The following is a 12,394-nucleotide window of genomic DNA, read 5'->3' on the forward strand; positions in this document are numbered from 1 at the left end:
CAACATATTTAAGAAAGTTATTTTGTATGTATTTACTTAGGTGTTTCTAAACTTCTAGATATACAAATCCTTAAAAACCTTAGCATCTAAAACTTTGGGGATTTTTTGCTCTGTTTTATCTAGGGAAGCTACTTTGGTTACTGCAGAGATTTCTGTTTTGTTGGATATCTCTTCAGGATTCTATGTTTTTCCTCTGTTGATTAAAGCTGACATTGCTAAAAGAAAAAGCTAAAATACCACTAGAAAAACTCTCAGTAAAATAAGTTTCTTTCCCTCTAAACAGTTTGTACTTGCTTGATACATCTGATTTTATGGACTCAACCAGATCTCTGTTTGTCTTCAGTTACTTTCAGGAAACAGGAGGAATTGCTCTCTTTGTACTTATTAAGAGAACAAACAAGTAAGACTCCATTACTGCAAAGAGGTCTGCCTGGGACTCTGAATGCAGGCAAACCTGCACTTGAAGTCAACATCCTGCCTTATAGACCTTTATATAGTTGGAGTCTATAAAGTCAAAGACTGAAAAATCCAGTGTTACAAGGTTATTTTAACTGAAGGGCATTAAAGCTTCCAGATCTGATAAGTAAGTTATGCTGAGGCTGATTTCAGTTGTCCACTGGTTTAAGCCTGAAGGACCTCTTCCTGCATTCATTTTTCCTGATTTGGAACACGTAGGTTTTAAAGGCTTTAGACACAGATTATGACCTTTGATTGCAATCTCTACTTGTTCCTGAAAAAGTTCGTATCACATGAACTCTAAACCACATTAGTGGTTACCACTTGTAACTTTAAACCCTACCCTTCTTTTTGGAGTATCAGGCTATGTCAGTGAGACCAATACTCCATTTAGCCTTATTTTTAGCCTTATCATAAATTAGGGGAGCTTTTTAGCCTTATCATAAATTTTTAGCCTTATCATAAATTAGGGGAGCTTCAGAATGAGTTTCCTAGATAAGGGGAAGCTGGAGCTCCAGCTTCCACTACACTCCAGTACCATCTGTACTGGAGTTATTTTTCGTGGGGCTAGAGAAGGCCCTGACTCACTAATAGATAGTGCCAAGCTGAGCTTTTACACTATACCTCAGAACCAGTATATACTGCCTCTGCAGAAAAAGAAGACAATGTCACTCTTACCAAACTTTGTGTAAATAAAATCCTTTCCCCAAGGATACTGAGATATTGTATCACTATGCTTACCGGATAGATGTGGGTCTTTCCATTAGGATAAACTACTTCTACTGCTTCAACACTGAGAGAGACAGAAAAACAGAAGTAAAAATGTTTTTAACACATGGCCCAAATGTAATGTCTCTCTGACTGGAGATTTATACTCACCTGAATGGCTTCTCACAATATTCACTAAACATCGTGACTATAATATCAAGAACAATTTTTGCCTACAAAATAAAAATAATAATCACATTGAAATCTGTCATCTGCTTGTGTTGAAGTAGACTAAATATCTTAACAAAAAATGGGAAAAAAATTTTCTTACACTCTCTTCATTCTGTTCTATTTAATAACTTAACAACCAAAATACTAGCAGTCTAGAATACTAGATTGAATTTTAAAAAATACTTTTCTTCTACTGCAAAGACATTTATGCAAAAACTTGAAATCTTTGGTTTTCAAGGTTCTGAAGCATTTGTATATCTTTGCTAAACGCTGTTCTGAATGTACACAGGGTCTTTATTACCAGTTGGAACTCGGTCTTCCCAACCTTTAGTCTAATTAGTCATTTCACTGAAGTTCCAAGTGAGACTGTAGGGACTGAAGGACTGTGCATTGTTTAGAAATATATTATCAAATAACCTCATCTGCTAAATCTTTTGTTTTACAGTTAATATTTTAAGAGATTAGTATAACAGAACATAATAATGAGATTCAGATCAACTTCTCAATCTACAAGGGTGGTTTTTTGATGCCTCACAGTATAATTTCCTTCACATAAACAGAACAGCACTATTTTTATTTTTACTATCAAGGCAAGCAGTAGCAAGAAGCAGTTAATTATTAGTTTGCTTAGAAGCCACTCCCCAACGTGCAAATTTATTTGTGTTGTTAACATATCATTGTGTAGTAGGGTAAGTTAAACACGTTTTTGCTCTTAAGCATCAAGTAACACACTTCAGAAAAACTATCAATGAATGCACAACCTATATTCAAGAACAGGCAATTATAACTGCTAGGCTTTCATGCTTCAGCTTTGAGTTACAGAATTTGCATATGGAAAGACTTCAATTTGGCAATTATTTGCAGAGCATCCCTGCTTGAAAAAGATAACTAAGAAGAAAAAGTGTTGTCTTCCTTCCCTCTGCCCAAATTTTAAGTAGGAGACAAAATGATTCTTTACAAAGAGTATTCTGGCAAAATAGGCAGTCTCAGTGAATTTTACTCTTTTCGATGCCTTTCAGATTTAGAAAAAGTGCTCAACAACAAAAAAAGCTCCTAATTTACTGAAATTACTTTCTCATACAAACTGAACACTTAGTGTCAATGTTCTGAACACTTAGACACAATAAAAACAAAATCCAATGAAAATACAACACTGTCTATAGAGCAAGCCTAAAACTGTGTTGAGGGAATTCCACATAGTCCTACAACTTATCCTGCCCTTTTGAAATGGAAGGTTGGCTCCATAAAGTAAGTGCCTGACTACTGTAGGTCTTCGTATTGGAGCCCTGTCACCGAAAGGGAAAACAATGATACTACAGCATATCAAAAGCAGGAAAGATTAATTTACCTTTGTAATATCTGTGCCTGTACATTCAATAAAGACATTTCTGGTGTTTACGCTTACTTTTGTATGATGCCCTAAAACATGTGAAGACAAAAACATGTTAAGAAATGTTATTACTTTTCTTGCAATGACACTGACTCCTTTTGCAATTCAGAAAGATCATTGTCATCTTCCGCACCTTAAAAAGCCACTGTCTACTGCACCAACATTCACAGTTCTTACCAGCATAGCAGCTCTTTTTATTTTTAAATTTATGAATCAGAAAGAGGAAAAAGACAGACCAGACTCGCTGACGGGCTTATGCTTTACACTGAAAGACACACAGATCTACAGGTATCTCAGTATCCACTTGAAAAAGCAAACTAGCAGCATAGTGGCCATCTGCTGGTTGCAAAGTGGTTCTGCGCTTCCAGAGCAGCTCATCTCTCCTGGCTTTAGTAACATACTTACATTCGATGTGTGTCATGTGTGTAAGAAAGCAGCCTTGGACAGGAATGAATTAAATTATTTTAAAAAGTGATTTAGACTGATGAGTATCCACAGCTGCTTCTGTGAATAACCAAGATCTCTTGACACTGTCTGCTGATACACTATGGGTTTGTCTACATTAGTGATTCAGGTCCTAGTATGGGTTCCTTTTAGGCATGAATTTGCTGTGTATCTGTACTGGGAGTCATGAGGTGTGCACTGAAGCACATCACTGATGCACTCAAAACTGTTTCTCATCTGGAAGAAGCAAGGTAGAACATACACTTAGGGGCATCACCTAAAGTGTCTCCCTTGCAAACTGGACGCAAAGTCCCCCAGTAGTTGGTTCCCTACAAAAGTGGGGTTCTGTTAGTAAGCCACAAGCAACCTAGAGCATCTCTACAGAAATCTGCCTCGTATTGCCTGTTAGCTATAGATGTGCAGTGCACACCTTGAATGAATTTCATTGCCGGTAACCATGTGGTGTGGACATACACAGTCCTAGAATTGTATGGGATCATGCCAAATCCAACCTCTTTGTCCTTCCCGCCTTTCATTGCACCATTCACTAATGCAGATGCACCCCACAGGAGGCAAAGGGAAGTAAACCCTTGGATACACATGGGCATTCTTGCTTCCGTTGTTTGACCCTGAGCAAGTCATTCAGCTTCTGTGTTTTAGTTTCCTACCAGAGAAATCAGGTCACAGCTAGACTGAAAGTTAGGTGCACTTAAGATCTTAAGACTGAGGGATCTTTTATTCCCTTCCCTTTGATGCTGTGCTGTACCTCTTTGCAGATGGAATGTATTCAGCATTTCTGGACTCACTTCAAAGCAAATATAACCTTTCACTTAACTGCTTGTAGATAATCCAAAAAACCAATACAGATGTTTACATTTCATTATCTGTTTAAAAAGTACCTTTAACCTGGAAGCTTCTCTCAAATACTGACCTTTAAAATAGAGACAGGTATTAAATTTAACTCAACCTTTTTAATTGATAAAATGTAAACAAGATGCAATGCTTATACATGGAGCACCCCAAAGTTGGAATGAGTCTAACAAAGAAGGATCAGATACAGTGGTTGACACCACCTTCAGTTCAGAACAGTTGTTCCTACCAGTCCCTGCCACAGACTTTGAGCTGCCTTTTAAGATTTGGGTTAGCTGTTTAAGACATGGATAAGGTCAATTAGGAAAAATACATCCAAAGAGATTATCACTGCAGATTTCATCAGTCAGTGTAGGGAAAGTTACTGATTCTTGACCTAAATATATACGTATACTGAAATATCTTTGGATATTTCCAAAGGAGTAATTCTTGCCATGTCATTAACTGGCTTCCGTAAACATGGTTCTCAAAAATAACCCATAGTTTCTTTTGCATTCAGAGGAAACCCATGTTTAGAAACAATGCAAAAAAGTCTAGACCAATTTATTCTTTTTAAGCCATTAAACTCTTCTGGAATCACTTGTATGATAGCAAAAGGATCCACAAGAACTGGTTCACACTGCTGATAAATACACTGGGCTTGAGACCTAGGTGAAAAGTTCCCTACTGTGACCACATAAAATGGAGTGCAAAGCAGACCATTACAGTTATCAGTTTACAAAATAATTTCTTACACGCTTCTTTTAGCTAAATGTCTGATGAACAATGTTTATGTATGCCAACAAAATGCTTTCCTAACAAAGGTTCCTGTCACAAGGAGCCTTTCTTGAGTTCTAGAAGGGTATGAGAAGCTAAATGCAGAGGCTTGTAGTGGGACTTTTACATCCTCTTGATGAGGATGAGAAAAGCGGAACACTAGCAGCCTACAGAGGGAGGAAAAAATTTGACTGTGTTTAAACTGAAAGAAGGAAAGAAGACTATATGAAATTATAAGTGAAACAATTTTAAGAAAACAGAATAATCCTTATTACACATCAATGTTTCTGTTAGACACTCTGACTCACACACAAAATAGCAGCGACAGTATAAACTAGTCATAAGTAATCTTACCATTGATGATTGGTGGCATGGACAGAACAACACCGTTGCTGTCATAAATGACAGGATAAAGTGGCTTGTTTTCAATTAGGTGTAAATAGTGCCGAAGGTGGCTGTCAGTCTGGAGAAACAAAGCACAACCTAAATTTCACATGAGCTCACTTGTGAACTTCCACAGTGTCACAATCCTTTGCTGAGAGATTAATGGGAATTTTGAAAAAGGGAAGGATTGGGCTTAGGGCTAGGTACTTCACCAGCAAAAGCTGTTTGCTCTCAGAAGCAGGAAAACTTTGAAATGAGAGAACGGGATTTTTTGTTTTCTCCAGAAGTGTTAAAAATTATTTCTTTAAGGATTCTCTCAAAGATGCATAGGCTGTGCTGTCCAAACAATACCCTTGTTCACCACAGCAGACCTTTAATTGCCAAACCCATGGGCACATATCCTTAGTTTATAGGAACTTTCTACAGTGATAGAAATTAGCACTACAATACTTTTAGCTATAAATTGAATACTGACACATTTATGCTTAAATTTGATCCAAAATTTATACCTGTGCCAATGACATAGGTATATGCTGTACCAAAAACATCATTTACTTTTAGCCTCTCTGATACCCCTTGTATCCTAGCTCTCTTACTCATCTTTAGTCAGAGATCTTTGAGAATTTATTTATCTCTATGACCAGTACCTGTGCTCCAAGAGGGCTGTATATTGTAATGACGGTGATAATAGTACCATTTTCAAATGCTGACATTTAAAGTGGCCCACATAAACATCGTAAAATTAGACCTGATAGCATCTTTTCCTACCATTTACCTGGTTTCAACAGGATGCTGGGCCAAGAGCAGTGCCAGACTTAACTTGAACCTTTTACACAGCTATACTTGCCTAATAAGTAGTTGGGTAGATAATTCAACATCTTCCCCAAGTAAATTGGCCAAATTAAAGTAACATTTAAAAAATCTGGTATTATTTACCCCAAGCTTTTCTCAGCTTTGTACACTGAGTATCTTACCAGTGTAGATAGATAAATATACAACCCTTTTACAGTATTATTAAGAGCATCATGAAAAGCAGTCTTTGTGTCGATATATCAGAGAGTTAGTATCAAACCCACTATTCTAAGAGTTATGCTTAGCCACAAAACCCCATGATGTATCTTCCATGGACAATAAAAATAAAGTATTACCATGCTTTTCTCATGAATAAACAAAATGTGGAATGTTCACTGGCTGAAGCTACAGAAGAGAACTGTGTTTTATTTGTAAGAAAAACTCTTAATAACAAGGATATGAAAGACGTTAAGCCTTGGAAATTTACCTTCCTGCACTTAGTGCAAAAAGTCTGAAAAATCCCACTTACCCTATACAGATCCATAATTTGTGAAGCTGTGTACTCCCGGGATTGATTCAAGGGCTTAAATTTAATTTCAGAAGGTGCTTTAGCTGTAAAAGTAAATGGACCAAAGATGGTGTCCAAGTCATGGGTACCTATTGCTACTAACGCTCTTCTCCTAGAAAGAAAGAAGGCAAAATAATAATTTTGCTAGTAATACCTGGAGTTCCTTTGAGATAATATCTCATGATGCTCTATACTCCTATGCATTCATAGAACTTACTAAAAAAGTAGAAGGGCAATTTTGAGAGGCCTAGAAATTATTTTCACAAATAACATTTTAACGAATGTTAACAACACATCTAACAGTCAAAGGCAAATCCAATAGGACTGTTGCAAAAAGCTTCTTTCTCAACTGTTGTATGAGCTGTAACAGCTATTTATGTTGAAAAATATTGAGAGCAGGCAGAAACAGACAAGGAAATGAGAAGGATCAAGAGAGCTGCTATAAAAGATTTTCCTTAGTATAAATACAAATATAATGCCTCTCTGCAATAGGGATGTGCAGTCTTAACGTGATAAAATCATACACACAGACACTATACACTACTTTAAATTTAAGCACTAACCTGCAAATATTTTGGTGTAGTTTTTCTTGGAGGTCAATGAAACTATCATAACGTTCCTTGGTAAAAGTTATATTACGAAGGACTGCAGCTACAGCATGAGGACGGACTTGGACAGTCTGCAATTTACAACAGCAACATATAAATTTCAAGTACACAGAATATACAAAACTAAAACTGATTAAATGTGCACTTTTCTTCACAAAATCCTCTTTTGTAAAGTAGTAATCAAAAGGAAAATTCATGGGAAGACATCGGAATCCCAAAGGGAGGAAAAAACCAAACAAACCCACTCCACGTCTGGTAGAGACAAGGACGTTTCCAATATACTGTGTAATGGCCCAGAAGGTCAATGCAATGCGAGCATCTGAAACTTTGATTTCATTGCTACTAGATTCACCGGAAATAATTTGTCTATTGTTCCTCCCACTCCCTAAAAATAAATCACAATGAGTAGAGATATTTCAATTTCTTTAGCTCTTGTTCTGCAAATAAGATTTCCAGTCTCACTGCTGTTATAAAACTGGTACTGATACCTATCTTGCTGGTTCAGAAACTCTCAATAAATTTACAAAGGTGCAGTAAACATTTTTACCTCTTCAGTGATAATCAGCCTCTGACCTTCACCCTGAGCTGGTATTATCTTTTCATACCTAGGGAGATTTATCCTAGAATAAAACCAGAAATAAGTCTGTAACCGAAAGAAAGAAAGTTCCCCAAATGCAGGAAACGCTAGAAATGTAGCAACAATTATATGTAGAAAACTTTCTTAGTAACATTTCTTGGCATGTAAACTAGCTAACTGTTTAAAACTTGTTTTCTATGGGATGGTAAACAGATTACTGAACTAGAAAGGAAGGACTCAAGATGATAAAGTCACAGCAGAAAAGTGAAATAAATTATTTGTTTTGGTGTTTATTACAGACGATCACAAGGAAGTTGCTCTGCAGGGTTCTTTACAGAGGGTAAGTCTCAAATGGAACAGCAGTCGAAAAATTTTTAGAACAGATCCAAAACCTAGTAACATTCTAGTCTAGTCTTTCAAAAATATACAATAAATCCTCTCCAGAGGAACATCTGATGAATCTGATCTACACGAGATCGTACTCAAAATCCAAGCAAGTGGCAAGTGTGTTTACTGACCTGAAATGGACTCGTATTTAAACAACTAACAAACCACACAAAAATCTCACAACTCTGCATTACCTTTCTTTAAAGACCTGCAGTCCTCGGACCAACCCTTCAAGGCAAAGAAGATCATAACGGTTGGCAGGAACATCAATTTTATAGAGAATGGTATCAGATGCACCCTTTGCCTTTTCTTCACCTTTTTCTTTACTTATAATGTCTTTCTCAGATGTCTGAAATTAAGCAAAAATGTCTTTTTAACCTGAAATATCTTAACATTGACTGGAGTATGATAGTGAGGTAATATAATAGGAAAAATTGTTTAAAGGTTTAACTTGGATTTATACAGCAAATGGACACACCTAATACCAGAAATGACGTAAAATTTAAATCTTTCTCAGATTCAGAGATTGTAATGCAGTATACCAAAAGAAGAATTCATTATTAGTTTGAATTTACAAAAAGAGATTATAGGAGCAAGAGTCTCCAGGCTAGCAGATCCCACTAGAGAATTGAGACCTTATTTTTGGCAATAGATTGGCAAATGACTTGTCATATCAAGTCTATTCTGAAATAAAGCATAACATATGATGTTCAGATGTCTTTTGATAAACATCATTAAAAGATCAATTAATTCAAATTAAAAAGCAAAACCAAAACATGTCTACTTGAACAAGATTTACATGGACACAGTTAACAGGGCCAGCAAATTTTCACAAGTACAGTATCTAAATCAAAACTTTAAATATAAATTAGTTACAACTTAGGTAACAATGTCCAGGACAAATACATTTTTGTGGATATTGCACAGAAGAACGCATACAAAACAAAGCCAAACATATATTGTAAAATATCTTCAGTACCTGCCCTGTGGCCATATTTATGCTGCTAAATAAAATGGGGCCAGAGACTGAAGACTAAGTGGCACAGACTGCCAACCTCCATGAAGTATAGCAATATGCCATCTTGGTCTCTCTTGCTTCCAATATGGTAATTTTTGCATGTCTGGTTTTCTTTTCAGATTCAAAACACCTGTGTTAATACAGTCTATTACAACAGTATTTTAAAACAAGAACCAAAAGGTATACGTTACATGTTCTGCCCTGTGCTATGGAGATGTATGAGGATGTTTCAGGATGAAAAGCCTGCTGCAGTACTGCTGAAAAGTTTGTATAAGTCAAGAGGACCTTCAAGTCTTGTCCACACTGCTTTTTGAGGATACCTGGGGCATGCTATCCTCCAAACCTTGCCTAGACATTTTCTTGGTACATGCTAGAGGGCATCGGCCAACACTGTAGCAGGGAACATGCTGGAAATAATGCAGTACAAACTCTTACCAAATATAAATGCTGTCAGTACATTACGTCTACTGAAAAAGCAACAAATAAAAATGTTACTTACAATTTCATCAAGCTCCAAACCAAACTCAAAGCAAAGCTCATCAAATTCTTCATCAGCTGTGAAGAAAGAAGGTGAATTTTGGTTAATGAGCAGACCTCAGACTTTTAAAGTCATTTTTTGTGTTTGTTTTGAATGTTTTCAAACAAGATAACAAATGCTATTTTGAAAAAAAGGGTAAAAGTAATTTAAATAATTTTGCTTATATTTGCATCTGAGTAGCAGTTTCTTTAGTACATATTGCATTTATTGACACATTATTCTTACAGTCACAGCAAGGGCTTCTAAGTCTCAGAGCCTAACGTCACTACCAGCTCCTCAGCCAAGTTTGTCAGAGTAACTCTGGCCTGAACAGATAATGCAAACAGGAGGGAGTAATTGGATGGCTTCTGCCAACAGAAGCTGCTATAAAAGATTCTGCCAACTTTTTTAATCAGTCAGCTTGTCATATAGAGGTTGCATCAACTGCGTTACGACGTGCGAGTAACACAACCCTGAGCTGGAAATGGAGATTTGCACCCATGTGTCTTAAGAGCCTACCAACTCCAGTGTGGGCTAGTTAAAGTCCTGCATGTCCCTAAACGCTCTTTCAGCCAAACAAACAGTTCTTAAGTCACATTTCTAAAAAGACAGGGAAGAAGGACTGAGTGAAAGCATGGTATTGTTTGCTTTGCCTGCTCCCACCTCTTCCCTCTCGTTTTTGATTTAACCAGTTCCTAAAACAGAAACTCCAACCAGAAACCGCGATTTGGAAATGCACGGTTCTGATTTCCTGAGTGACTTGGACTCAAACAGCATGTATCCGGGCAAAAGGCTGAAAGGTCCAGGGAGAATATATGGCTTTGTCTGGCATGCTGTGGGCTTGTGAAGAGCAGAGGGCAGGGGAGCACCGCTGATACAGACACCACTGTTGGTCTGAAGCCTGGGCTTCCCCCCGAGGGTTAGTTCAGCTCCATGGACAAGGAATAAGCAACGAGCGAAGCGGTGCTGTCGGTGGACGGCTGGACTGCCCCACCTCCGCCGCCCGACAGGGGTTTGCCCAGGCCGGGGCGAGCAGCCGGCGCAAGGCGCCGCGGCCGATCGCAACCCAGCGCCCGCGTTGACCGGAGGGAGCCGCCCGGCAGGGCTGCGGACGCCTCGTGAAGCTCAACCGGAGGATTCCCGGGGCGCTTCAGCCAGGAGGCGGTGCGGGCGGCTGCGCCACGCCGTCTCAGCCGCCGCCCGGCACCCCGCGAGGCGCGGGCACGGCCCTCCCCGGCCCGGCGCCCGGGAAGGCGGCGTGAGGCGACCCGCAGCCCCGCGCAGCCTCCGGCCCGCCCGCGCCACTCACTGTAGGTCCTGCCCAGCGCCTGGAAGAGCAGGTCCCGCTTCACGCTGACAGTCGGCATGGCGGCACCCGGCTTGCCCGCAACGCGCCTGCGCGACCGCGCGCCAGGCCCCCGCCGCACCGCGCCTCCTGCCGGGCTGCCTGACGGCGGCCCGCCATTCCTGCGGCCCGCGCCCGCCGCTCCCTTCGCTCCGTGGCGCGACGGTGCGAAGGCAGCCCGGCCGGGCGCCCGTGGAGCGGGTCCGCCCGTCTCCTGCGCCCAGGGAGGAGGCGGGCAGCGCGCCGAGCACCGGCAGCGCCGCGGGCAGCTACGGCGGTGAATCAGCCCGTTGGCCGGGAGCCCCCGCGCCCTGTCAGCGGCGTCCTTTGGCGTGAGGCGGCTGGTGTAAGCGGCGTGAGGGGCCGCCCGGCCGCGGCACCAGCCCGCGGTGGGCGGCGAGCTGCGGCGTTTCCGCTGTCCCGACGGGAGAAATGGGTGCAGCTGGGACAGCGCTTTTGCAAGTTTTGGGGTGTGGGTTTTTTTTTTTCCCCATACTGGATTTTTGACAGTACCTGTCACTGACACTCCGGGTTAAGTGCCGAGGGTGGAAGGAGGTTGTGCATGTGCTAGTTTAATTAGACACGAAAGAGTTAAACCCAAATACCACAGGAATTTAAAGTTCTTGGTCAACTTCTATAAGCTCTTTAATTATAAGAGTCTTAAGCGCGAGGATATACCGGGGGGGGGGGGGAGGGGCGGGCTGGGGATAAGGCAGGAATGGCACCGGCCGCTCTGAGGGGAGAAAACCCGCCAAAACTCCCCAGCGTAGCTCTAGTGCTTCCCTCTGAGAAAAGTTCCCGCCGCACAACTCGGCTCCTCAGACTCGAGGCTCGCAGCTTGGACTAATAAAGCCGCGGGTGTCTCCGGCCCAGTTGCCTGTGTCGTTTATTTGAACCGGGGGCAGGTGTGTTTCTCGGCTCGGAGCCGAGGCCGGGGCAGCGCTGGGCTGTGGAAGCCGCGTCGGACGTTTCTGTGGCGGGAGGGGTGTAGCGCCGTTCTGAGGCGGGCCCAGCCCGCTGCCTCGCCCGGGCCCTGCCCGCTCCTGGGTCAGGATCGGGTTTCCTGCGGCCGGGGCGAGGGAGGAAGGTGCCCGCACCCCGGGGCGGGCTGTGCCGGGGCGGCCGTCTCCCCATCCCCGCCTGCTGGGGCCGCGCCTGGGCCCCGCTGCCGCGCCGCGGCTGTGGGCAGCGCCGGTGGCAGGAGGGGGCGCGTCCCTGCCCCACAAGCCGGTGGCCGGGGCCGCGGCTGCAGGCGGCAGAGCGGCGCGGCGGCGGGCTGGGAGCGGGACCGGCACTGGGGCTGGAGCTGGCGGTTCTGTGCTTCCCCGCGCTGTTCTCCCGCC

At 41.9% G+C, this 12,394-nt stretch overlaps 1 protein-coding gene across 1 annotated transcript in view; it reads right to left on the reverse strand.

Annotated features, from left to right (window-relative positions):
- Window positions 1-11,122, reverse strand: part of FARSB (phenylalanyl-tRNA synthetase subunit beta) — a 41,449-nt gene extending 30,327 nt beyond the window's left edge. Inside the window, exons 1-10 of the mRNA XM_072867775.1 lie at window positions 11,016-11,122; window positions 9,689-9,744; window positions 8,366-8,520; window positions 7,755-7,827; window positions 7,163-7,278; window positions 6,561-6,711; window positions 5,210-5,318; window positions 2,744-2,814; window positions 1,336-1,397; window positions 1,198-1,249 (exon numbers count right to left, since the gene is read on the reverse strand). Of these exons, the coding sequence (XP_072723876.1) occupies window positions 1,198-1,249; window positions 1,336-1,397; window positions 2,744-2,814; window positions 5,210-5,318; window positions 6,561-6,711; window positions 7,163-7,278; window positions 7,755-7,827; window positions 8,366-8,520; window positions 9,689-9,744; window positions 11,016-11,073 (903 nt within the window). The 5' untranslated portion in view covers window positions 11,074-11,122. The remainder of the gene's footprint in view (window positions 1-1,197; window positions 1,250-1,335; window positions 1,398-2,743; window positions 2,815-5,209; window positions 5,319-6,560; window positions 6,712-7,162; window positions 7,279-7,754; window positions 7,828-8,365; window positions 8,521-9,688; window positions 9,745-11,015) is intronic.
- Window positions 11,123-12,394: the final 1,272 nt, after the last annotated feature.

Source organism: Ciconia boyciana, chromosome 7, assembly GCF_034638445.1.
Source record: "Ciconia boyciana chromosome 7, ASM3463844v1, whole genome shotgun sequence".
NCBI classification, from domain to species: domain Eukaryota; kingdom Metazoa; phylum Chordata; class Aves; order Ciconiiformes; family Ciconiidae; genus Ciconia; species Ciconia boyciana.